Source organism: Perognathus longimembris, chromosome 2 (genome assembly GCF_023159225.1).
Source record: "Perognathus longimembris pacificus isolate PPM17 chromosome 2, ASM2315922v1, whole genome shotgun sequence".
Taxonomy (NCBI): Eukaryota; Metazoa; Chordata; class Mammalia; order Rodentia; family Heteromyidae; genus Perognathus; species Perognathus longimembris.
The window spans coordinates 1,652,382-1,677,539 of record NC_063162.1 but is presented as its reverse complement, the minus strand read 5'-3'; the positions used below and the strand labels follow the sequence as shown (position 1 = coordinate 1,677,539).

Below are 25,158 nucleotides of genomic sequence, written 5' to 3'. Positions count from 1 at the left end.
TGTAATTTCCACTTAGTTTTGATAAAATTAAAAAGATGTGTTTTAATGTTTAGCTGGCTTAGGTCCACCCAACCTTCTACCTTTTCTTGATACTTCCCCAAGCACTCTGCTAAGCAGTTAATACCATATATACAATGAAGGGAAACTTAATGTTTCTTTTTCAAAACTGCACAACTCCTAAAAATTCTGAAGTTTATTAGAAATAATAAAAATTTTAGTGAAGCATCTCAAAACGAGTCATTGTCATTAAATTACCTTTGCAAGAAGATGCATTTTTTCCCAGAAGATAAATAAAACCGTGTTACCTTCATTTATGATCCCTAAGTCTAAAACCAAGCTAAGCAAAGAACAGCTATGGAAAAGAGGAAAGGTTTGACCCAACAGTAGACCAGATTAGAATGAAAGACTATTCTAACGTGGATAATGTCTGTAAGAAATATTATTTTATGTTACCTTTCTGGTAGAGAACTCAAAAAGCCAACAGGTGAAAGTAATGAATGATCTTTGACTAAAGCCTCCAAAATCTGCCATGACAGCAAGTCAACCATCCCCATGGGACAGAAATCTAGGAGGCGTGGCCAGGAGTTGCTCCAGCTCCTCCCACAGAATGGGATTCCTGGGAAGGCTGAGCATGCTGGGAAATGACTATATAACATTCAGCAATGAGCCAAGGAGTGGAAAATCTCCTCAAAGCTTTTGTTGAAACTTTATTTTTAAAACTAATATTGTTGGTAACTTTGGTGGCAGTCATGGCCAATGCATTATGAAATTAAAGTATCATTCACATATCAGGAGTCATCTAGATTCATTCAAAGTCACTGCACTCTCGTTTAATGCATGACATGAAAACTTCCCCATTTTTACTAAATGAGACAGGAAAGACGGTCAGTTGAGTGTAAAATGTCTACAGAGATATGCATGTGTGGTGATCCCTCAGGTTTCGATTGATCCGCAATCACAATTGCAAAGAAAGAAGGTACGGTTCGGCCAAGAACCAGTAAAGTCTAAAAGAAACACATTGTTCTTCCTGAGCTTTTGCTAAACAAGATTCATAGCTAATTGGAATAAACATGTCGGCAAACAGAGAAAACAAACAGATCTCCTGCGCTAGAACCGCCTTATCCACAGGAGCACCTCCTCATTACTAAATTTTAGAGACACATATTGAGATAAGCTTGGTAGGTAGGAAATTACGAGGAGATAATGTAATTCTGAAGTCATAAAGTATTCCATAATGGCAGGGGCTGCAAGACAGTTTGGGCACTAGCAGCATTTGCTTTCCTAATATGATCATCTGTTAAGATGATTTTGAAAATCAACTTAAAATTTCATAAGGTGATTTTCTTCTCCAGTTACGACATAGGCTTATTAGACAATCTTTCATCCGGGAGTTGTTTCCGAGGACTCTGTTTCGGGACAAACGGTTTTTCGGGTCACTAGACTCCAAAGATAGAACACACTCCATCTTGTAGATGGGGCTTTGCATAGCCATCTCCGCCATCACCCCAAGTGTGATGGCAAAATTCAAGGAGTTCTCTGTGCACCGGGCAGGCCAGCACCCTGCCGTGCGCTGTACCCCAGACCAGCGGCACTGCCCCGGGTGGACCGATCAGTAAGTGTTCTCATCAACCGCAGCCCCGGCACCCGTGGACCAATGCTCGACGCAGAGCTCCGCGAACACAGCTCTGTGCAAACCCTGCAGCCACGCCTGCCCTCTTAAAAGTAGACCCGATGGTCCAAAAACAATCACGGACTCAGTCTTTTAAAATCATTCAGTGAAACCACTTAGGAGAGTTTACTAAGGCAATTGTATCCTCACAACCCTCCCATACAAATGCATAACGGACACAAACACAAAAGGCACCATGTCATCGTTACTTGGGCACCAACCTGGTATGGGCTGCGGCGCTAATATCACGGTGGGGAGAGGCCTGGAGGCGGGAACCGGCCTGGACAGCGACAGGGCTACTTGGCTTGCAAGAAAATGAGGCTTTTCCTGCCCATGGAACAGTATTGATTCCTCAGGATGAAACCATGTTGAGTCCAGGGCAAAGGAATTATTTAAAAAGATCTGTCCAAAAACAAGGCAAGCACAACATTTAAGACAAGGCATGGGGTGATAGATACAGATAGATGTTACCTTACACCGATCAAATACTGCGTGCTCTACTGTTAGACTCTCTATAAAAGCACCGTTCTAAGACTTAAAACAAAGGGCTCTCATAGCAACCAGCTCCTAGCTGGAAGCTTCTAGCTGAAGACTGGACTGGTCTCCAACTATAGACCCAACAGCCAGTTTATAGGTCATTACCTCATGTGCTGTAGAACTCTGTCTTTACACACAACAAGCAAAATATAGTCAATCAATTTAAGTTCAAAAAACAAAATAAGCCATCAGAAAGATGAAAAACAAGCAGTAAGAGCAAGAAAAAAAACTCACTTTTAAACTTGTAGAGATGTTTAAAGCTAGATTTTGGTCAATAGTTAGAGGTTTTTAAACCCTCAAAAATTAAAATGTAGGGGCTGGGAATATGGCCTAGTGGTAGAGTGCTTGCCTGGTATGCATGAAGCCCTAGGTTCTTGCCTGGTATGCATGAAGCCCTAGGTTCGATTCCTCAGCACCACATATATAGAAAATGGCCAGAAGTGGTGCTGTGGCTCAAGTGGTAGAGTGCTAGCCTTGAGCAAAAAGAAGCCAGGGACAGTGCTCAGACCCTGAGTTCAAGCCCCAGGACTGGCAAAAAATAAAATAAAATGTAAATTCTTGTTTTGAAATTGGAAATGTTACGCTTTTCTATGGAACCCAAGTATTTTAAACTACATTAGAATGCCAGTCCCCCTTCCTCTGATGTTCTTGAACCTGATTCTGAAGGGATTTCTCCCTCCCAAACCCTCTCTCTCTGCATATATATATATATATATATATATATATATATATCTTACAATCAGAAAACAGGTGATGTTAATACAGCAATACCCAACAACTTCATAATGAAATGTTCACTTATTCCAGTTAAATCACTTCCTCATTTACCTTGTAATTAGGCATCCTTTTCTCCATCCAACTTTTCCCAACGGGTGGAGGCAGAGCAGAAGGACAGACATGGGGGAAAATGGGTAGCAACTCCACGGTGGAGGAGGGCGACAGTCCTAGTGATGAAACATGACCACCAAGCAGCCACTGGGACCCCAAAACAGAAAAGAGCAGAGCGTTCATTAGCCCCGGCCGCCAGATGCACTTTGTATCCAAAGATGCTGGAACAATTGCTTTGGAAAATCTCAACAGGAGGATTTGATTATAAGGGAAACGTCTTCATTCCCTAGCCCAGGAAAACCTCAAACACGTGTAAATCAATGAGACGTTTATCAAAAGCGTTAACATCTGCGACATCACAAAGCACTGCCAACAACGCCCTGCTCAATACTGGACGAGAATGCCCAAGCCCAGCCTCGCAAGGAATGGTTTCTGCCCTGCGGTAATAGGAAACCATGAAGGGGAGAACTGGCAGGCATGCATTTAAAATCCTCAGATTGTTTGTGAGTGGCATAGAATTATATCGCATGGCACTCTTCTCAGTGAAATATTTTGTAGGAATTACAGCTCACATTCTAAAAGCACCTGGTATGTTCAGAATGAAAAACAGAGAGCTGCGATTCCGTCTCCCAAGGTTCACCAATGCCAATAGGATCTACAGCCAAGAGGACAGTCCCCCCACCCCACCCCACCCCACCCCACACGCTCCCCAGGGAAGCATGTGGTACCCACTTGCTGGGTGGAAGCCTCCCATCGCCCGGGGGGCCCTGTCCTCCTGTGTAAAACGACTCCATCCTCCCCAGGGGAGAGCAAGGACGAGGCCTCCACGATGCAGAGCATGTCTACTGCCTTTTAAATCCCGCCACCCTCTTGCTTTCCGGGTGTGTGCAAACATCCTCTGCTTCTACCTAGTGTTGCACAAAAATATCGGAAAGACCAACACCAAGTTTTCCGGCATCTTTTTGCTTTTTGAATTGCTAGGGAGGGGGCCGCTTCCTCCGGAGAGGAAGGCAGGCGGCCTGGCGGCGTTGGGCTCCCCCGGCGGCAGCCGCCTGACACGACAGCCTCGGACCCGCCGGGGTGCAGCACACCCGGACACGAACCGGACCGGCTCGGCCCGCGCCCGGCACCGGGACGCCCAACGACACCCGGTTAGAAAAGCTCGCCAGCCGGTGCTGGAATGGATTGGCTCTAAGGGAGGCGGGCTGGCGGGAGCTGGGGAGGCCGGTCCTCGGAACGGAGCCCCATTGCCGGCCCCCAGGTTGTCCGCGCATCTGCATCTGCGTGGACAGCCGGGGAGGAATCCGGCCCGGCGGGCTGCCCGGCTCCGAGGCGCCGTCCGGCCCCGGCCCCGGCCCCGCTCGGGCACTTTCCTGTCGGACCCCGGGTTTTAAATGCCATACTCCCCATGGTGGCATTCCGCACCCGCTAATCGGTGGCCTGGGGCGGCCTCCCCCGCGTTCCCGGGCGCCGAAGCCGGGGCTCCCCGCCGCCTCCCGCGGTCTCCGAGCGGCCCCCGCGGCTGGCGGGAGCGGGAGGCGGCGACGCCGGAGCCGATCAGCCCGACGCGGCCGGCGGCTCCGTCCGGCTCGCTCCCCGCGCCCCAGCCCCAGCCCCGAGTGCCCAGGCGCCCACTTCCCGGGTGCCACCCGCGGCCCCGGCCGCAGCGGGGGCTCTGGCGGCGGCTTCAGCACCGCGCTCCGGACAGCGACCTGGGCTGGCGCGGAAGTTGCAGCCCGCGCGGTCCCGACTTGAACCCGAGGTGCGGGTCTGGAGACCGCTTCCCCCGGAGCCGGGGCAGAAATGCGGCGCGCACTGCCGCGAGGCGGAGCGGGGCGCGGGGCAGGAACTTTCTTTCCCATGCACGGTTGCCTGGTTCGGGCAGGCGAGGACCACGTCCTGAGAAGAGAGCGCCGAGCCCGGGGGTCCGTCGCCCCTCTCCTGGCCACCGCTGCGCCCCGGGGCGGGGGGCCCCGCTAGGCGCGCCCTAGGGCAGCGGGGGAGCCGGCCAGCTGCGCGCCCGGGTCCGGAAAGAGACAGGCGCGCCCCGGGAGAGTGTGGGGGGACCTGGCTAAGGGCACCCGGGGCAGGGGGGAACCCGGCTAAGCGCGCCCGGGGGGGGGGAGACCCTGATAAGCGCGCCCCGGGGTAGTGGGGGGGGGACCCGGCTAAGCGCGCCCCGGGAGGGTGGGGGAAGCCGGCTAAGCGCGCCCGGGGGGGTTGGGGGAACCCGGCTAAGCGCGCCCCGGGTGGGGGGGGGACCCGGCTCGGCGCGCCCCGGGGGAAGGGGATCCGGCTCGGCGTGCCCCAGGGAAGGGGACCCGGCTAGGCCCGCCCCGGGGGAAGGGGACCCGGCTCGGCGTGCCCCGGGGGAAGGGGACCCGGCTCGGCGTGCCCCAGGGAAGGGGACCCGGCTAAGCGCGCCCCGGGACAGGGGAACCCCGCCAGCCCGGCCCGAGCGGGGCTCGGGGACCTTACCTGTCCGGGGAGCAGGGGGGGGTGGTGCGCGGCGGCGTGCTCGGGCGCAGAGGGCAGCGGCAGCAGCGGCAGCAGCGGCGGTAGCGGGGGCAGCGGGGGCTCGCCGGGCGCTTGCCAGCCGGGCGGCCCGGGCAGCAGCGGGGCGGCGGCGGGCTGGGCCGAGGCGAGCAGCACCGGCGGGGGCGCGACCCCGGCGCCGAGCCGGAGCAGCCCCGCCGAGCCGGGAACCATCCAGATCCAGGGCGGCGGCGGCGGGTCCGCATTCATCGGCCAGAGGACGGGCTGCCGCCGCCGGGGCTGCCGTGGCTGCTGCAGCTGCCGCCGCCGCCGCTGGAGCCTGGCGCCCGCCAGCATCCTACATCCCCGCGCGGGCGGCGGCGGGGGCGGCGGGCGCCCGAGGTGCGGGCCGGCGGCGGCGCGGGCTCCGGAGCGCACTCGCTGGGTTCCGCCGCGCGCGCGGCGGCTCGCTCCGCCCCTGCCCCGCGCGGGGAGCCCCTCCTCCCGCCGGCGCCCTCCCCTCGGAAAGTGGCCGCCCGCGCCCCGCGCCCCGCGCGCCCCGCGCCCGGGCCAAACGCCAGGCCCCGCCCCCCGGCCCGTGGCTCCCGGGGGCCGCGGGAGGCGGGGGGCGCAGGGCACGCGGTGGGGCGGCGAGGACGCAGGGCGTGCCCCGCCAGGTCCCGCCGACCCCGCCTCCCCCCCCCCCCCCCCCGGCAGCCCGCGGTGGCACAGCTGTGGCCCCGGTTGTCCGGACGGTGCGCGCGGCTCCCGGCCCCGCCGGCGAGGGCAAGCTAGGCTGAGCGGGCCACGCCGGGCCGGGCACGTCCCGCTGCCGGTGTGGAGCCGGGGGGGGGGGGGGCGCCGGCGCTCTCTGCCACGTTAAGTCGAGTCCGGGAACAGGGGGGTCTGGGGAGGGGCGGGGGGCAAACCGAGTCTGGGCGCAGGGCCCTGGGGCGCGCCGACGCCGGAGGGGGTCTGGACGCTGCGCGGCCGGGCTGGGTCGATCTCGCGCCTACAACAGATCTGCCGAGCCAGCCCTGGCCGTTTCCTAGCCCTGACCCCCTGACCGACGCCCGGCGTGGGCCGAGAAGGGGGCCGTGGGAGCCGGGTCCAAGTCCCCAGGCCGAGGTCTGCGGGCCTCGGCGCCCTCTTAGGACCCCGCTCTGCCTCCCCAGCGCACCAGGTGGGGGTGGGGGGCTCAGCGCAAGGCGGCCCTCGGCGGGTGCTCGCCCCTTGTGAGTGGCACTGCGCCCCCCAGCTCGGGGCCGTGCTGCCCTCCCCGCGCGCCCGGGCAGCTCGGGGTCAAGGACGGACGCTTCCTCGAGGACTCTGGCTCCCCCGTCATCGCAGGGCCCGCGCCGGCAGAACCCAGCCCGGCTCGGCGCTGGCCACGCCGCGGCCGCCGCCAGACGGCGCTCGCCCCCGCGCCCGGCGGCCCCGGCGCTGGCCGCAGACCTCGCTGCTCTCCGAGGCCCTGACCGCAGCCCGTGGCCTGGGCTCCGCGGCTTGGCCGCCCGGGGCGGTTCGTGCCCGCAGCGGGGTGGGGGGGGGGGGGACGTGGGAATGATCTGCTCAGCCGGCCGCGCCTGAAGGCGCACGGGGGAAGTGACGCCCGCCATGGGGATCCCAGCCACAGAGAGCTTCAAGGGAAACCCCCTCCCCACCCCGCCCCGCCCTGGCCTGAGGGGAGGCCAGCCCCCACCAATCCACACCCCACGCCCCCGGAGGCCTCTGGGCTCGCCAAACTGAGCTCCCCTCCCTTCTCCGCGCCTTGGCAGCCCCTCCTGATGGAAACCGAAGCACCCCAGTGCTTGCCGTGTGCTTCTAGGGGTTGTCCTCCTTCCCCTGACCGGCTTAATTTCCTCCTGGCCTGCCATGATTCCTGGGGTAGTTCTAGGCAGATGCTAATTAGCATAGCTGGCATTCCCTGTTTTCCTCACACAAGCTGCTTTTCAATTAGCAAGTGGGTCTCTCTCTCTCTCTCTCCCTCCCTCCCTCCCCCTCTCTCTCCCTCCCCCTCTCTCTCCCTCCCTCCCTCCCCCTCTCTCTCCCTCCCTCCCCTGCAAAAGTACTGGCAGGATTTTTTTCTCACCTAAAATGGGAATACTTTGAAGATTAGAAGGCTGATACTATTCCTCAAGCCAGTAATTCTCAGGCACACAGCTGTGCGTACATGTTACACGTGGAGTCTGTAAGCAAGCTACTGTTTGAGCAAGTCTCGTTTGGAGGCTGAGGACAGAAGAGCCCTGGTGGTCTTGCCCCTCTTGGGAGTTGCCTTCAGCTCGGAGGGCCACCCCTGGGCCCCAGGCTCCTGGAAGGCCGGGGGGCTTGGCGGTCTGTTTGCAGTCTTGCCTACATTCCTGCGCAGCGCCGTGCTCGCGTGGCTCGTCCTCTGGGTCGCCCGCACGCACGTTCCTTCCCGGGTGCCAGGCGTCTTGAGCCCACGAGGCCCTGGAGAGCTCCCGAGCTAGGAAAAGCAAGGGCCTCTGCTTTCACAAAGCCTCAAGTCACCCCGTCTCACCGTGCGCCTCAGCTCTGCGGGTGAGGCCCACTCGGGGACCCAGCTCCATCGCCAGATCCTGCTGTTCTGTGTTTCAGCGGGGAGGATTTAGGAGAGGCGCTTCCGCCCTCTTGTTGGCTCTTGTTTCAAGGAGGCTCGCGGCAGGTGTGCCTCTTACCCCCAGGCAACAACTCTATACCCCACTGGGTGAGGGATGCCTTGCCGGCAGATGCCCTTGCCTCAAGGGTTATTGAAGAGAACCCGCCACAGACCAGCCCAGGGAAGATCACACGTGACCTGAGCCAGCTGAGAAAGGTGAAGAGCTCGTGAGGACAGTCCAGGCCGGGGAAGCAGAAATCCAGGGAGGAGAAGCCTGCTCCTCTGAGCTCAGGCTCGCTGCCAGGCAGCCCCATGCCTCTGGAGACGGCCAGCGTCCCCTGCGTCAGTCGGGGGTCTGTCAGTGCAGAGGACCCGGCTCGCATCCTCTGAACACATGGCCTTGCTCTCTGTCAAAATCAGGATGAATTTTGCTCCATCCAATGTTTTATGTGCCACCTAGACTCCAACTCTCCGAGCCAAGAAAGGCAACCTGTGATCTGCCTTCCTATTTAGGCAAAACCAGCAGAAATTTCCAGCGACGGTGAAACAGAACACCGCCTGAGCAGGGGCCCCAGCAGGAGCGAGTGTGTGGTGTTACCGCGGCCACGCCAGATGCTGGTGGGATCTGGATTGTTTTCCCTTCCAGGAGGAAACAACGTGGGAAGTTTGGACGAGAGCGGCGGATTGAGGTCTTGCAGCCTGGAGAGGTTTTCCGTTTGTTTGTTTTAATTCATTTTATCTTGTCTTTCTAAGTGAGATGGAATGAATCTAAAAAAGAAGAGAAACATGAAAATGCTTTCTCACAGGCCTGCAGAGGAGGGAGACTCGGGAGCGAGGCCTGCTCCGCAGCCCCCCCCCCCCACCATCCTCCCAGGCAGACCCGGATCTGGGGGTCCTCCCGACAGGAGGGGGCCAGGCAGAGCCGCCATGCCGCCAGGGGCTGGCGGGAGCCGGAGGAGGCTGACAGAGGGACTGGCGTCCCTGGCCCGCGAAGGAGGGCGCGGAAGAGACCCCGGGGGTCCTGCGGGCTGGGCTCCACACGCCTTTTCCAGACTGAGGAGCCGCGTCTGTGGGGACACCCGGGGAGACCTGTCTTCGTCACAGCTGGAAACTTCCATCTGGAGTTTAGAAGAAAGGTGCTGGGCGCGCTGGAACTGAGAGTGACAGCCACAGACCCTCGTCACCGTCACCAACGCGGACTGCGGCCCCTGGCAAGCACAGAGCGGGGAGGAGCCGGTCACGGGGTCACGTGACAGGGCCTGGCGGCACGCAGGGTGAACAGGCCATCCCAGACAGGTGGAGCTGTGCTCTACCACACGGTATGGTTGTCGTTATGATTTAAAATCCATAACGCAGAGTGTCTGGAAAGTACAGAAGAGCGCGGTGAGTCGGAACCCCGCGCACCCCGCGCGCCCACGGAAGCGCCGGGTTAACTTGTGGTGACTTTACCGTGTGGTATACTTTTTGATTCCTATCTTTCCACGTACAAGGTGCGGGCATGTGAATAGAATGTGAATGTATGTGCCCACACGTACAGGTTGTAGAACGTCCTACAGCGCAATCAATGTTAAATTTCATTTTCTAAGAAAAAGCCTTCGCTGGACTTGGGCCCTGTGTGCCTTGCAGTCACTCGGCCCGTGGTGAGCCCCCCCTTGTCTGTGCCCCGCCCTGGGCTTGGGCTGCCACCTTTCACGGCCTCCCCCTTGCCTTTCCCCTTTGGCCACGTGGGAGGGAGGAGATTAGAGGAGACAGAGGACCGTGTTTCAAGTTCGTCTGACGGGCCGTGGACACGGAGTGCAGGACCGGCTGGCTGGACCGCAGGGTGGTTCAGAAGAGCACACGGCCGGGGGGACGGCCCTGCTCCGCCTCGACTCCCGCCAACTCCTACCGCCACTCCGCGCCCCTTGCCTTGGACGGGGGAGGGAGGCCAACTCCTACCCCCACTCCGCAGCCCTTGCCCTGGACAGGGGAGGGAGGTCAACTCCTACCCCCACTCCGCAGCCCTTGCCCTGGACGGGGGAGGGAGGTCAACTCCTACCCCCACTCCGCAGCCCTTGCCCTGGACAGGGGAGGGAGGTCAACTCCTACCCCCACTCCGCAGCCCTTGCCCTGGACAGGGGAGGGAGGTCAACTCCTACCCCCACTCCGCAGCCCTTGCCCTGGACAGGGGAGGGAGGTCAACTCCTACCCCCACTCCGCAGCCCTTGCCCTGGACAGGGGAGGGAGGTCAACTCCTACCCCCACTCCGCAGCCCTTGCCCTGGACAGGGGAGGGAGGTCAACTCCTACCCCCACTCTGCAGCCCTTGCCCTGGACGGGGAAGGAGGCCGAGGCGCTCAGCCCTCCACAGCTGTGTGCCCACTGCCTCCCTCCAGGCCGCCCGGGTTTTCGGGTGTTTCGGGTGTGGGGAGGGCTGTCTCTGCCCCCGCCTCCTGCCACGCCTCCCTGCCGAGGACTCTGGTGCCCTCTCCTCTGGGAAGCACACAGGCAGAGCAGAAGCCCACGCGCCATCAGAACCCATGCGCGGGAAGCTGCCTGGCCCAGGTGTGTGTTGGGGGGGGGCAGCCCTCCTGCCCTCCAGGCGTCCCGGGGTCTAGGGACATAGGTGGGCCGGGAGGGCAGAGCTCAGACAGAATGCTGTCCCGCAGGCCGCGGGCGTGTCGCACGTGGGCACTCCCGGGCCAGCCCGAGCCCCCACGGCCCCCTGCGCCCTTCCTGGTCCTCTGCCCAGCGGCGGCGGCTGCTGGGGAGGGGCCGGGGTCCCTGATCCGATCAGAGGATGATTTACAGGGTGCTTGCGACGGGCAAGGCGCGGAGGACATGGCGGGAGGTTCGCGGGGCGGCGGCGTCGCGGCCGTGCTCTCCGCCTATGGCGGCTTGATTTGCGGTCTGAGCCGCGGAACCGTTTGCTCTTCCCCCACAAAGCCTCGGACACAGCCAGGAAGCCGCAACAATGGGTGTTGAGCGAGCCTCCTGCCCGGGAGGAGACAGAAGCGTCTCCTTTCGACGCAGACATTTATATTCATGTGCGGTTTTCTTCTGTTATGCCGATGCGTGTTTATCTCCCAGCAAAGGCAGCAGCTGGGCTTCCCCGGCCCCCGCCCGCCTGGCGTCACGGCGCCGCCTCCCCCCTCCAGCCCCCGAGGAGGCCCCCAGCCGGCTTCCACTCAGCCTCGCCGCGCGGAGGGGAGACCACACAGGCTGCGGTGTTCCAGGCTACCACGGGGGGACGTGTACCCCACACTCACGAACCGGAAATGATCCAAGAACTCAGTCAGCTGAGCCGGGAGCCAAGCGGGCTCCCAACGCAATTCTCCCGTCTGGGACCCGACCCGCAGCCCAGGAGGGGCACCGCGCTCCCGCCTCCCTGCGGGTGCAAATCCTGGGCCATTAGCAAACTGGGACACACCTGCTGGTGTTGGCAGGCTGACCAGATCCCGTAGGCCGAGGGACCGCGTTCCCCTCGCAGACTTGATCGCACGGCAGCCTCCTGACTTCCCTCAACTTGGTGCATGTTCTGAGCTCCAGGGTCTGAGTTCAAGACTTAGAGGAACAAGATCCCGGAAGGAAGAGGTCTGGGCATTTCTAGCAGTTCAGCTTCTGCCACCAGGTGCCTGATCTGCCCAGAATTCTACAGAATCGGCACTCCACCTCCGTCCCGTTTGCAGCCCCGCGTCAGCACAGGGCAGTTCCTGCAAGGCTCCCTCCACCGTGCGGTTAGGAACGCCCAAGCTCGGCCCACAACACGGGCTGCGTGCCTGAGCACCAAGCTCCAAGGAGGGACGAAGCAGCAGCGTGCTTTAGCAGCAAAGCCAGCCGCCAACGGTGATGGCCGGACATGGCCCGAGTTCTCTGCACCGAACCCCCAGGGAGCGCGGTCTGGAATCCAGTCAGGACGCGTGCAGGTGAATGGAGGCGTGGGCCCTGGTCACTGGAAACCATCTGAAATCGTGATGGAATCCCATCCCAGAGTGTCCAACGCCCCAGAGCTGGGCACGGGAGCCTGAGCTTTCAAAGGAAGGAGGCCAAAGGGTGTGGCGGGAGGTCACGTGCGGACTTCCCCCGTCCCTCCGTCCCTTCCTCCGGGAGAGCCTGGGTCCCTGCAGCTAATCCACAGGGCACTCTCCTCTCAGAGCACACCCATTCCTGAGAGGCGGCAAGCCTGAATTCTGTGCTCGTGAGCATCACAAGAGCCCAACAGCTATGCCCTTATGAGCACAGAAGATGATGCTGAGTGAAGTGAACTCCGTGTTATGGAAACGACTGTTATATCACGGTTGTAATTACTTTCAACGTCCCATGTGAAGCCGTAAAATAAATAAATACATAAATCCAAATTCTCTGCCCTTGATAGTAAATTACGTTTCAAAAGACAAGTATGAGGAGACTAGAGATGGTCTCTACACCACTGATTGTTGTAATATTTTTCACCTTGATAAAATAGTCTTAGGATATGAAAAAGAAGACGGTCTCCTAGAAGCTAGTCGGTATGTTTTCTTCCCTGGGCAGGTAAATTAAATAATTCAGCAAATTCTGCCACTTAACCTTTTCTCTGACTCTTCCAACTCATTAATAAATATACGGAAATATTCTTACCTTGAGACCAAACCCTTGGAACACCCAACTTCTAACCTTTTGCCATGTTCAGAATTAGAGGGCAAGAGTTTGGCTGATTTGAGGAGCTAAATGGTAGTGTGTGTGTGTGTGTGTGTGTGTGTGTGTGTGTGTACGTGCGCGCGCGCGCGTCCGTGGCACCATGGGGCTCAGGGGAGTGTACTTTTCTTTGAGACCTGGTCTGTACACCTGACCCCCACCCCAGCCAGCTGGGCGATGAATGGTGAGGCCAGCAAAGAGGCAGACTGCCCCCAGAGACAGCCTTCAGTAGAGCCAGATGCCCCATGGCCCCCCTCCCAGCCCATCCTGCAGCCTCTTCTGGAGCTCTGCCCCCTGGAGCTCCGGGTCCAGGCCCCCGGTGCGTCTGGGCCTGGGTGCCTCTCCATCAAGACGGCCCTGTGCGTGGGTAACGGCGGCACGGGCGGGCGGCGGGGCTCGGCGCTGGCTCGGGCGCTGGCTCGGGCGCTGCTTGGCCGTGGCGTCGTGGTGACTCTGGACGAGTCCACCTCCACAGGCCCCCACTTGCCAAGGAGGAGCAGAGCTGTTATGCAATGAAAACAAGGCAGCGTCTTTGTTTGTTTCCTGGGGGCTGAGCCGAAATCTGGCTTCCTGAAAGCCGCACAGGGCTGGTGGGGGTCCTCATCCCGTCTCTGCTGTTTGGCTCTGGTGTCTGCGCCGGGGGCCCGCCCTGTCTCGACTGGAGTCTGGAAACACATAGGTCAACAAACATCTGCCAGGTGACCACGCAGCACACACAAGGCTTCCGGAAGCACGGCCCCCAGGGGGACAAAGCAGCCTCTGCTGCTTTCCCGGAGGTTCCCGGTCCCCACTGGCCTCTCTTCCTGCCGTCCTGTCCAGGAGCCTGAAAGCCGCCTACCAGCCACAGGGCAGGGCGGGGCCGCCTCCCTCGGGCTGCAGAGACTCGGGTTATTCTCAATATAGTCAGAGCACACGGAAAACAATAAGTAACACAGCAATTGTGAGGCCCCGCAGAGAGGAGAGTCCAGCAGGCTTAGTCCCTGGCCCATCATGGTCGGAGATTTCTTTCTAGCTTCCAGACACAGATCTGCCATCCAGAGCAGGGCCCCGCTCCCCCCCCCCCCAACTGGACTCTCTGGTGCATTGTGTTGCTCCGGGGTGACGTCCAGACAGGAAGAGCCACACATGCGTAACACGCCACGGGGCTCTGGCTCCAGACAACGTGGGCCGGGGCTCCCGGGGGCCCGCTGCTGCCCTGTGGGGCAGACCTGGGCAATGGGGGCTGCTCCGTGTTCAAGTCAGGACCTGGGTCCTGGCTTCATCCACTTCTTTCTCTCAGCAAGCCAAAGAGTAATTGCAGATGGACAGATAGATGCTTCTGGAAAGAGAAAGGGCATGCTGCACCAGATGCCAGGGAAAGAACCCAGCTGCCAGGCCCAGCCAAACTGCACAGGCTGGGACTTTGGAGCAGCATCTGGCGGGTGCCAGCCGCCTCCCTCCTTCCTCCCCCTCCCCCTCCCCCAGCTCTGCAGAAGCCTGGGGCCTTCGTCCTCACAGGGGGGGGACAGCTTGGCACACCTCTGCGGGAGAACAAGACACCACGGCCGAAGCCATGACCTCAGCCTCTGCAGTGCACCAGACACCATGGTGGAGGCTAGACTAAAGCATTCCTCTTTAGCCTGTCACAGAGATGAGACATGACCATCAGTGTCCAGCTGCCCATGACCCCCACGGCCTCTGCCCAGGCCGTCAAACTGCCTGACCTTCTCTGCATGAGGAGAGGAAGAAGGCTGCGGGCTTTCCCGTCGCCGAGGAGCCGCTTCTCGGCCTCCGCTCACACAGCTTCCGCGGGCTTTCTCCCGGCCCGCCCCCGTGTCTGTTCTGCGGTTGCCGGGTGCTGCCCCAGACGCGCGCTGGCCGGTCCTTCTGGAGGTGGAGCGGTTCTCCTTCCCCAGCCGGGCCCAGGCGCCCACCGGGGGCAGGGACTCGCGTGTGCCGTGTTCCCGTGGGGAGAGGGCAGCTCAAGGCAGCGAGTGCGAGCCCTGGCCCAGTGGAGTCTCACCAACCGTTTGTCCTAAACGACCTTCCGAAAAGATCCGTGGTATCCACAAGGATACAGTGGACTAGGAAACTAAAGCAGCATTAGGATGACACCCTCGGCCAGAAGGCATGCTGGGCTGGGGTGCTGGGCGGCCTGGTCCCTCCCTCCCCAGCTCACTGCCGTCCCGGTGGAATCGAGGCCGAGGGCCGCCCGGGACACCGGGGGAGAGCTGGAGGTGAGCGCGGGCCAGGCCGCTCCGCCCCTGACGGCAGGCCCAGGAGCCAGGCTGACCCGTCTCCAGCCCCTGCTCTCCCCACCCGGCTCCGGAACCCGGAACCACACCACCCCCTAAGTCACAACAGGAACGAGCCCAGAGTGGCGTCTGGAAAACAGGAGTGTCGTTGTGGGTGAGAGCCTCTGGCTGGAGACACCGTCGATCCAGCCGTGAGGAGGACGCGTCCCGAGCCCCAGCCTGGGGCAGTGGACACAGCTCCACGCAGGTCCGCGGGAGGAAGGGAACCAGGAGGGCTGGATCCCAGGAGACAGCTGGTGTTGGAATTATACGCCGCTGACTGTAAAATCTGTGTGTCTGGTATGTTTAAATAACATTTAAATACATGAGTGTTCTCTGTTAAGTATTTTAGCATACTGAAGTTGAGGCTAAAAATGAGAAATCATCATGAAAGTGAGGCAGATTTGTCAACTAATGTCACAAAACTTTTACAAATACCAAAAGCACAGTGGTTGACGGGGCGAAGGCACAAGGTGTTGAGTGCAGGCCGAATCGAAAGCTCTGCCTCTGGTGGGCCTGGTGCAGCACGATGAAGGATTTCCCCAGAAGCCCCGGTCCAGAGAGCGGGCTTGGTCCAGGAAGACGCGAGGCTGGAAGTGTGGCGGGAAGGAGGAAGGCCACCGTGCCTGGAGCGAGGTCCGGGAAGAGCCGGAAGGAGGACGGGGAGAGAGAGGCCGCATTCACACAGCCGATGGGACTGTGGCTCTCGGTTGCGGCTCTGGGGCGGCTGCAAGTTGCCAGGATTCTCTTGTCGTCCTCAGCGCGGGACCTCGCAGCGCCCGTGGGAGCCGAGTCCCGCGGCAGAGCCGGGCGGATGCCTGGAGTCAGGACGCGGGGCCTCCCGCGAGCCGGAAGAGCCCGGTGGACGTCCCTCCCGCGAGCACGGCCCCCCACGCCCCCGCCGGCCCCCTGAGCCGGCCGCGCCCCCCTCGTGTCGGGAAGTGTGTGCCGATGAGGAGAGACGCCGTCGTGACAGAGGGGAGGACGCGGAGGCAGGCAGCCCCGAGTAGAAAGAAATCGGATACAGCCCGGGTCCCCTCCACACTCCTATGGGGGAAGGACCAGCCCACACGCCCCTCCTCTCCGCCACGGTTCCAGACCCTCCTGGACCCACCGCGGCTCTGGCGGGCCTTCCAGTAGATAGTTACATCAAATGATTCCCGACGGGGGCCACGTGAGACACTTGCCGGGGGCCCTGCCCAGCCAGAGCGACACCGGCACGCGTCGGCTCCCACGGAGCGTCCTGGAAGGCAAGAACCGGTGGCGGAGAGGAAGAGGGCTGTCTACAAAGAAAGAGGAGGCACCCCAGTTCCACACACCTGAGAAAAGTAGCGAGACGGAGCAAAGGCACTGTAGGTGAACACACCACACCACCCACGACCTCCAAAGGCACAGGAGAAATATTAGCAGAATTACAAAAGGCAAACACACTCATCACCACAATGAGCGAGTGCAGCAAGTCTCTCTTAGGAACTAGCAGAATCAGAGCGTAGACAGAAGAAATGTGCAGAATGGGAGTTAGCGTTGCTCCCTTGATAACAACTGCAACCGCATGACCAGCATCTGTAGGATTCGGAGCTGTGGGCAACACAAAGGTGTGAAGAGAGCAACAGACTGCAAGTCTTCGCTCACAGGGCTTGTGTAGGCTGTGGAGATGAGTGGAGATGAGTCCCCAAGAAAGCAGAGGAGGGTCCCGGAGGCAGAGACGCTGGCAAGACGAGGACCAGAGAAGGTGTGATTGTGCATCCGCCTCACCCAGTGAAGAAACAGCAATGAAGAGACACTCTGTGGCTAAAAATTAAGTTAGAACTAGAGCACGATTGGCAAAAATAGCATGCAAATTTGGAGGGAAGATACTTATTAAAATTTAACTTTGTCAAATTAAATATGCATGGTAGAGTTTCTGGAGCGAATACTGAAAGAATAAAAATAGAGTTTGGCAAGTTTCTAAAAATCAATATATATAAGTTATTTGCACTCCCATAATGCATGCAATAAGAGCAGGGTATAATTTAAAAATCTGTAATATTTACAATAGCATCAAAAAGATGAGGTCCCCAAAGCAAACTAACAAAAATGTGTCATTTCCTTCTGGATAAATGATAAAATGTTACTGAGACATCTAAAAGACTCTTACCAACAGAGAAATAGACATTATTTTAGATCTTCCAATTCTTCCCACGTGTAGGCAGAATTTTAATGTAATCAAGATAATCAAAAAGTTTCTAGTGGACATTGATAAGCTGATGCTAAAATACATTATGGAAATGGAAATGGAAAGGTCAAGAATGCCTGAACTGGAAAACTTTTCTGTGGGAAAAGAAAAATCCTTTCCACAAATGGAACTGGAACTCTCAGAACAAAGTATGAGCTGGACAAACCTGAAGCCACCTTCATGTAGGAAGTATCAGAGGGCATACACAAAAGCTGAAGCATTAAGCTCTAGGAGAATGCATATTTAAAAATATTACTAGCCCTGGCTAGACAAAAAAAAACAAAACAGGAAGTATGAAATTTTAAATGGACAGTGCACATACTCGTGTCCCTCGATTCTGCATTTAAAATTTTGCCCTTCAGAGAACCATCACTATGAAGTCGAAAGCAGGCCAGAAACTGAGAACACAGGACACACGATCTATCCTATGCGAGGAGGGTTAAGCGATAGTTCTCCGGAGCACGTGGCTCACCTGCGCGTTTCTAAGCAGCCAGCAGAGGAGGCGTTGCGGGCCACTGGCCTACGTGTTGAGGAGGGGGCTGTGCCCCGATGAGGTGGATCCGCACTGCACACGCGCAGAGCACCTCCTGGCTCCCCACAGACGCACAGGCTGACTGTGGGCCAAACAGACTCCCGGTGTGCTTCAGATAAGCAGCTCAACCGACCAGCTGGATAAAAATAAACTAAATGTATTTTCTTGATGAGGAATTAAAGTGGCCAGTAATGCTTTGGAAACTTGGTCTCACTTTCGTCCAAAAAAACCCAAAAGGTAAAAATCGAACCCGTGCGCTCCTGTAACTGGCCCACAAGCGAGTCAAATGTTTCGTCTCTTTGAGTCAAATGCTTGGCATTTCCGGGGGCGGCGGGCTGCCATGGAAAGTCCTTCGAGTTAATGTGACAACGTTGGCTGGGTGTGGTCTTCCCCTGAAAGCGTGTTGCCTGTGTGCACGTGGCTTCTCTCTGGTGTGCCCCTGAGTGAGCCAGGGGAGGAGGGTGAGGCGCGGTCCCGTCCACTGACGGGAGGGCGGTCAGGAGGTGCCGACACCCGAGTTTCAGAGGGCCACGTACAACACTTGTCCATTCGCATAACGCACAACAGTGACTCCTGCTCACACGTGTGTGTTTCTGTGAAAATGGAAAAGAAAAGCCAGACCTGGCCATCTACAGCATCCGCCATAATAGTGACTCGGGGCTGTGAGGGGAGGAGCTCACGGGACTGCAGGGGGGAGGGTGGAGCTCCCGGGACTGCAGGGGGGAGGGGAGGAGCTCCCGGGACTGCAGGGGGGAGGGGAGGAGCTCCGGGGACTGCAGGGGGGGAGGAGCTCCCGGGACTGCAGGGGGGAGGGGAGGAGCTCACGGGACTGCAGGGGGGAGGGGAGGAGCTCCGGGGACTGCAGGGGGGAGGGGAGGAGCTCACGGGACTGCAGGGGGGTGGGGAGGAGCTCCCGGGACTGCGGGGGGGAGGGGCAGGGGAGGAGCTCCCGGGACTGCAGGGCTGTGTGGGGAGGAGCTCCCGGGACTGCAGGGCTGTGTGGGGAGGAGCTCACGGGACTGCAGAGGGGAGGGGAGGAGCTCCTGGGACTGCAGGGGGGAGGGGGAGGAGCTCCGGGGACTGCGGGGGGGGGGGGGGAGGAGCTCCGGGGACTGCAGGGGGGAGGAGCTCCCGGGACTGCAAGGGGGAGGGGGGAGCTCCTGGGACTGCAGGGGGGAGGGGAGGAGCTCCCGGGACTGCAGGGCTGTGTAGGGAGGAGCTCCCGGGACTGCAGGGGGGAGGGGAGGAGCTCCCGGGACTGCGAGGGGGAGGGGAGGAGCTCCCAGGACTGCGGGGGGGGGGGGGAAGAGGAGGAGCTCCCGGGACTGCGGGGGGGGGGCAGGGGAGGAGCTCCTGGGACTGCAGGGGGGAGGGGAGGAGCTCCCGGGACTGCAGGGCTGTGTAGGGAGGAGCTCCCGGGACTGCAGGGGGGGAGGGGAGGAGCTCCCGGGACTGCAAGGGGGAGGGGGGAGCTCCCGGGACTGCAGGGGGCAGGGGAGGAGCTCCCGGGACTGCAGGGCTGTGTAGGGAGGAGCTCCCGGGACTGCAGGGGGGAGGGGAGGAGCTCCCGGGACTGCGAGGGGGAGGGGAGGAGCTCCCAGGACTGCGGGGGGGGGGGGGAAGAGGAGGAGCTCCCGGGACTGCGGGGGGGGGGCAGGGGAGGAGCTCCTGGGACTGCAGGGGGGAGGGGAGGAGCTCCCGGGACTGCAGGGCTGTGTGGGGAGGAGCTCCCGGGACTGCGGGGGGGAAGGGGAGGAGCTCCCGGGACTGCAGGGGGGAGGGGAGGAGCTCCCGGGACTGCAGGGGGGTGGGGAGGAGCTCCCAGGACTGCAGGGCTGTGTGGGGAGGAGCTCAGGGGACCGCAGGGTGGTAGGTAGGGGTGGATCGCCTGGGACTGCGGGCCAGTGGGGAATCCCTGCGTCATGGAAGGCCAAGGAGGAAATTGCGCGTTCCGTCCCGTGAGGAGCGTGGAAAGCGTCACTTGCCGTCTGTCTGCGTGTAAACCCCCTTCGAGCAAGCCTAAGCCGCCTTGGAGCCACCATGCTCTGGAATCTCCAGGCAGAGGGGACTTCAAATGCAAATGGCACTCCTTGGGCTGCTGGGGGGGGAGGGGGAGGGGGAGGGCTCCAGCCCGCCGTCCAGTCCACCCACCCGCCTGCCCGGCTGCCGGGGAGCAGAAGCTGCCCCGGGGAGGGGGCATCTCGCTGCACGCCCAGGACAGCCGTCTCCCCAGCCACTAATTACACACGGCCCACACACCCTTTGATCCTCGCTCGCAGATGGCGGGGGGCTGCATGGGCAGCCGCGGTGGGGAAGGACAGTTGGTACGTGGATCCCCGGGAGTTATTTAGAATAGCTTACGGGGGTGGAGGTGGGATGCAAAGACACTGAAAGATATGCTATGTACCTGCTTTCCACACTGTTTTCTAGCTCCTTCTATGCACTCACTGGCCAGTTCTGCCTTGGCAAAATGAATGAGAGTTTGAATACCCCCAGAGCAAGTGACATTTTCAATCTGTGAGACTCTACTTGCTTTTTAATCTTTCCTCCATTCTTCTCTCTGCAGGAAAATGCCATATTCTGTGCCTCCATGGACCTCCGTTCGTTTGCATTTAACTTTTATTGAAAAAGTTGGGGTACATGTCAGAAGGGGATCGCTGGGCCACTGGGGAGTTCTATTTTTTTTTTTTTTTTGAGGTGGAGAAAATCAACATCTTTCCATCGCGGCTATGCCATTTTATCTGCTACCGAAGTGGACACCAAGTTGTGCGAATCCTCACCCCTACTTGTTACGTTTTACAATTCATTACATTCTGTGTTTGCCTTGCTGTTGCACAATCGCTGTCCTTAAGAGTAAGAGGCGACATCTCAAGATGGCTTTGAGCCACATTTCCCTAATATTAGTCGTATTGAGCTATGGGTCATTTGGGTATCTTCCTAACAGATCTCTTTCATGTTCTTCACCTAGGTTAAGTGGAGTTCTTTGTTTCGTTATCAGCAAGTTGAAGAACTTCATTCTATATTCTTAAATAACACTTAGATCCATAATTCGCGAGCGTTGCTTCCATTGTGTGGGTTGTTTCCATTCTGTTGCCTGTATCCTTTGATGCACGAAAGCTTTTGACTTTAACACAGACCAGTTTCCCTCATTTTCCTCTGCTGTTTTTCCCCCAGTCGTAGTCTCACCTCCTGTTTCTCCTCGTCCCTGTCTTTCTCTCCTTCGTGGTCACCAAGATGAGGAGTTCCAAGAGCCATCAGACTTTCTGCACAACGTGGGCTTTGTGTCCAACTTCCAGGGTCAAAATCATAGTTCAATTCCTTCCTGAACAAAGCGCCAAGTGCCTGAAAATCCGTTTTCTCTTCCAGGAAGCTGAGAACGTGTGCCCACAATGAAATTCCCAAGCTGGGGGGCGCAGGGTGCCCAGGGCAGACACGGGTGCTCAGAGCCCTGTCCACCTGTGCATGTGAAGGCCCCACGGGTGCAGGGTCCCCAGGCCCCCCCCCCCCGTCATGATATACAGTCTGTATGTATGAGTAGACAGAGCCCGTCTCCCTTCATCCTCTGCTCTGGAGTGATGCCTCCGCTTCCCTCTTTGACACTTGGGCCCCACTACATTTGCCCTCATTGTAGGTGGCTCTTTCTATAAGCACTTAGAATATAATGCCTCCTGGCTAAGGCGAGCCTGAGGACTGAATGTGTATACTTTTTTGCCAGCGGTGCATGTTTAGGTTCAGCTAGGAAGTCGCAGACGCGGATGTCTAGCCATTCTGTATGGCTGGCTGAGCGCTCGTGTCTGAGTTTTGTCTCCACCGGTAGAGGTGCCCAGGAGAGCGATCTCAGCCGGGTCTCCCTGGACCTCAGCACAGTGCGGTTCCGGTGCCCCTCACGGTCTATGAGCTCCGGCCATAGATGAGCAAGGCGTGGATGGAACAAGAGGAGAGCGAGCGGCTGCACACCTGCTCGGGGAGGCCGCTTCCCGGCAGAGCCCCTCCTCCGCGCGGAGCCCAGGGGCCGCTCAGCTCCCCACCCCACCTGGGCGGCAGAGTCCTGGGGGTTCGTGAGGTGGGAGCTCTGGGCTGACAGCTCCCCCACCCTGAGCACAAAGGAAGCCCGGAGGACAGCCGTCCGTCCCCACCCCGGGGACTCTTTCCTGAAAGTGTGCACTCCACAAAATAGAACAAAGCTGACTGACGGGAAGCCATGCTCGTGATTTCAGAGCATGGCGGTGCGGAGCGCGGAGCAGCTCATCCACACAGACCCGGTTCCCCTTCCTGCATGGAGTCTCTCCGTGGAGAGCTGTCTCCCTTCCTCCCAGCCCCCAGCCCCCAGCCCGGAGCCCCCATCCCGGAGCCCCCAGCCCCGAGGCCTCCCCTTGGGTGCCAGCTCTCGGCCCACCCCGGGCCCCGGGCAGTCACTGGCCCACTGTGTGTCTCAGGATCTCTGCTGGCTGTAGAAGTCCATGTGCACGCCGTGTGTGACACGCGTGTCCTAGCTTCCTTCTTTTGCTCAGCACAGTGCTTGGGAGGTGGAGGGGGGTGAGCGGTGCTGTCCTCGTGTGCCCGAGTGACCGTCCACTGTACGAGGGGGGTGGGCGTAGAGGAGGCCACCCGTCTACCCCTCTGGACTTCTCCACTGTTCCACATCGAGGCCTTTGCGAATTATGGGTGACTCTTTGTGTGTGTGTGTATATATATATATATATATATAGAGAGAGAGAGAGAGAGAGAGAGACACACACATATATATATCTTTTCATTTCTTCTTGGTAAATGTGTGTGTGGCATTCCTGCATCACATAGAAGCTGAACATGTAACATTGTAATACATCGTCAAGCTGTTTTCCAAAGTGGTTGGAGCACACTTAATCTCTCCAGAAATGGAAGAGGATTTCAGATGTTTCTCGTACCACCAAAACCCGCTCACGTGTCCCTGGAGCCCGTGCGGTGGGCCCGTCTCGCGGGGGTTGGCCTTCGCGTGGACGGGCCCTCAGCCTGCCGTGGGCTCGCCGGTCACCCGCGTGGACGGGCCCTCAGCCTGCCGTGGGCTCGCCGGTCACCCGCGTGGACGGCCCCTCAGCCTGCCGTGGGCTCGCCGGTCACCCGCGTGGACGGCCCCTCAGCCTGCCGTGGGCTCGCCGGTCACCCGCGTGGACGGCCCCTCAGCCTGCCGTGGGCTCGCCGGTCACCCGCGTGGACGGCCCCTCAGCCTGCCGTGGGCTCGCCGGTCACCCGCGTGGACGGCCCCTCAGCCTGCCGTGGGCCAGCCGGTCACCCGCGTGGACGGCCCCTCAGCCTGCCTCGCGCTCGCCAGTCACCCGCGTGGATGGCCCCTCAGCCTGCCGTGGGCCAGCCGGTCACCCGCGTGGACGGCCCCTCAGCCTGCCTCGCGCTCGCCAGTCACCCGCGTGGACGGCCCCTCAGCCTGCCGTGCGCTCGCCGGTCACCCGCGTGGACGGCCCCTCAGCCTGCCTCGCGCTCGCTGGTCACCCGCGTGGACGGGCCCTCAGTTCAGCCTGCCTCGCGCTCGCTGGTCACCCGCGTGGACGGCCCCTCAGTTCAGCCTGCCTCGCGCTCGCTGGTCACCCGCGTGGACGGCCCCTCAGTTCAGCCTGCCTCGCGCTCGCTGGTCACCCGCGTGGACGGCCCCCTCAGTTCAGCCTCGCGCTCGCTGGTCACCGGTACATATCCCTCGTCAACCGTCTCTTCAAATATTCTGCTGAGCTTTTAATATTAAAATCAAATCACTCCTGCTGAGATTTAATTTACGTAGAAGCAAATGTACTTATTTAAAGTGTTGACTTCACACATGGAGCATAATACTTTTATTGAAATGTCTATCTAAATATTTTTTTTACCACTTTTATTGGATTGCTTACCTTCTTATCAAGTTATGTCCATGTCTTTGGTACAGTTTCACGACTCCATCATTTTTCTCGAGTGGATGCTCTGAAGATGGCTGCTAGATTCTAGCTCATTTACGTACTTGTGGAAGAGTTGCTGGTGACGGTCCTTTGCGGCGGAGGGACGGGTAGCCTCCTCCTGGAGGCCTCTGGGTGGCGGCTCATCAACTCCCCTCCCGTGGATGACGGGGGCCAGCCCTCCTTCCCGCGGGGGCGCGGTCGAACCCTACGCCCACTGCGCACCTCACAGTTGGGGTAGCGTTAACAAGAACCCTCCGGCCTGGCAGTAGATGACTGTGAGAACGCGAATGCCCGGAAGGGTCTGAGCAGTCCCGGAAGGGTCCGTGGGTCTGCGAAGAGGTGCCGCGGTGCCGCAGAACCAGAGGAAACCTTCCCGCCCGGCGTACTGACGTCCGCCAACGCGGGTGCCAGCCCCAGGTGCCGTCCCCGTACGCTGAAGTTAGGGTGTTTTGAATTGTTTTAGTGTCTTGGCTACCTTGGTGTGTTATTATTTCAGAGACGGAGTCCAGCTTGCTACCTAGCTCAGGGCCAAGTCATGAGGCTCCTGCCACAGCCGCCGAGCGAGGGAGCGTAAGGATTCCAGGCATGGGGCCCCGCATGCGGCAAATGGATTGTTTGTGTGTTTTTTTTTCTAATGTAAATGACTCTTGTATTCTGAGAATAATCACCGCTTGATAAGAATAGATTATTCTATAGAGGAAGCATGCATAATTAAAATACCACAACCGACCTTCAACGACTGCACGCGGCAGCTCTCCGTGGGAGACCGAGCCCCGCGCTCCTCAGCTCCACCCCCGGCTCGGTGCACGAGCCGCGTCCGATGGACCCAGCACGGGTCAGAAACTCCACGCTACCGCGTTCGGCAATTTAAAAAAAAAATGTTCTGAGCTCTTTGGCGAACACCCCCGTGTTGAACGAGGCCACCCTTCTCTGTGTGGCGGGCCCAACGCGAGCGTCACCCGCTCTGCCTGAGCTCCGGGAGTCCGCCGCGTGGCGGGGGCGGCCATCTCTCCACTAGCTTCAGGGAGCTCCGGAGCGGTCCTGTGGTCCCCGGAGGCCTTCCTTCATTCCGCTCTGCGAATCCCACCCTTACAAATAAGGAAGAATCTCCCTCTAGTGCCCCAGTAATGCAGGCGCCATTCCCGGTGTCCTTTCTCCTGTGCTCCGTGTGGTCGTGGGAGGTCTCTCAGGGCCGACTCGGCGGCTCAGGCCCTCTAGGCAACGCTTCCAGCACAATTCTTGGGCACTGGTCCTCCTCAGGTGTAGATCTTAGGTTATACGAGGCCCGGTGGCACGGACCCTCGAACCATGATCGGTCCATCTGCCCAGTGAGAAGCCCATAGGTGTGGCCAGCCCTTCTTATTGGATGTACTGGGGTGCTCCCATTATCCAGATCCTCTAACCTAAGTGACAGTGATCCTCTTCATGTTTTCAGTTGACCAACACTGCGCCCTCTT

The 25,158-nt window shown here is 59.3% G+C and overlaps 1 protein-coding gene across 1 annotated transcript in view; it reads right to left on the bottom strand.

Moving 5' to 3' along the window:
- Tcerg1l (transcription elongation regulator 1 like) overlaps window positions 1-5,866 on the bottom strand; it is a 158,566-nt gene extending 152,700 nt beyond the window's left edge. Inside the window, exons 1-3 of the mRNA XM_048334804.1 lie at window positions 5,513-5,866; window positions 3,035-3,181; window positions 1,891-2,071 (exon numbers count right to left, since the gene is read on the bottom strand). Of these exons, the coding sequence (XP_048190761.1) occupies window positions 1,891-2,071; window positions 3,035-3,181; window positions 5,513-5,866 (682 nt within the window). The remainder of the gene's footprint in view (window positions 1-1,890; window positions 2,072-3,034; window positions 3,182-5,512) is intronic.
- Window positions 5,867-25,158: the final 19,292 nt, after the last annotated feature.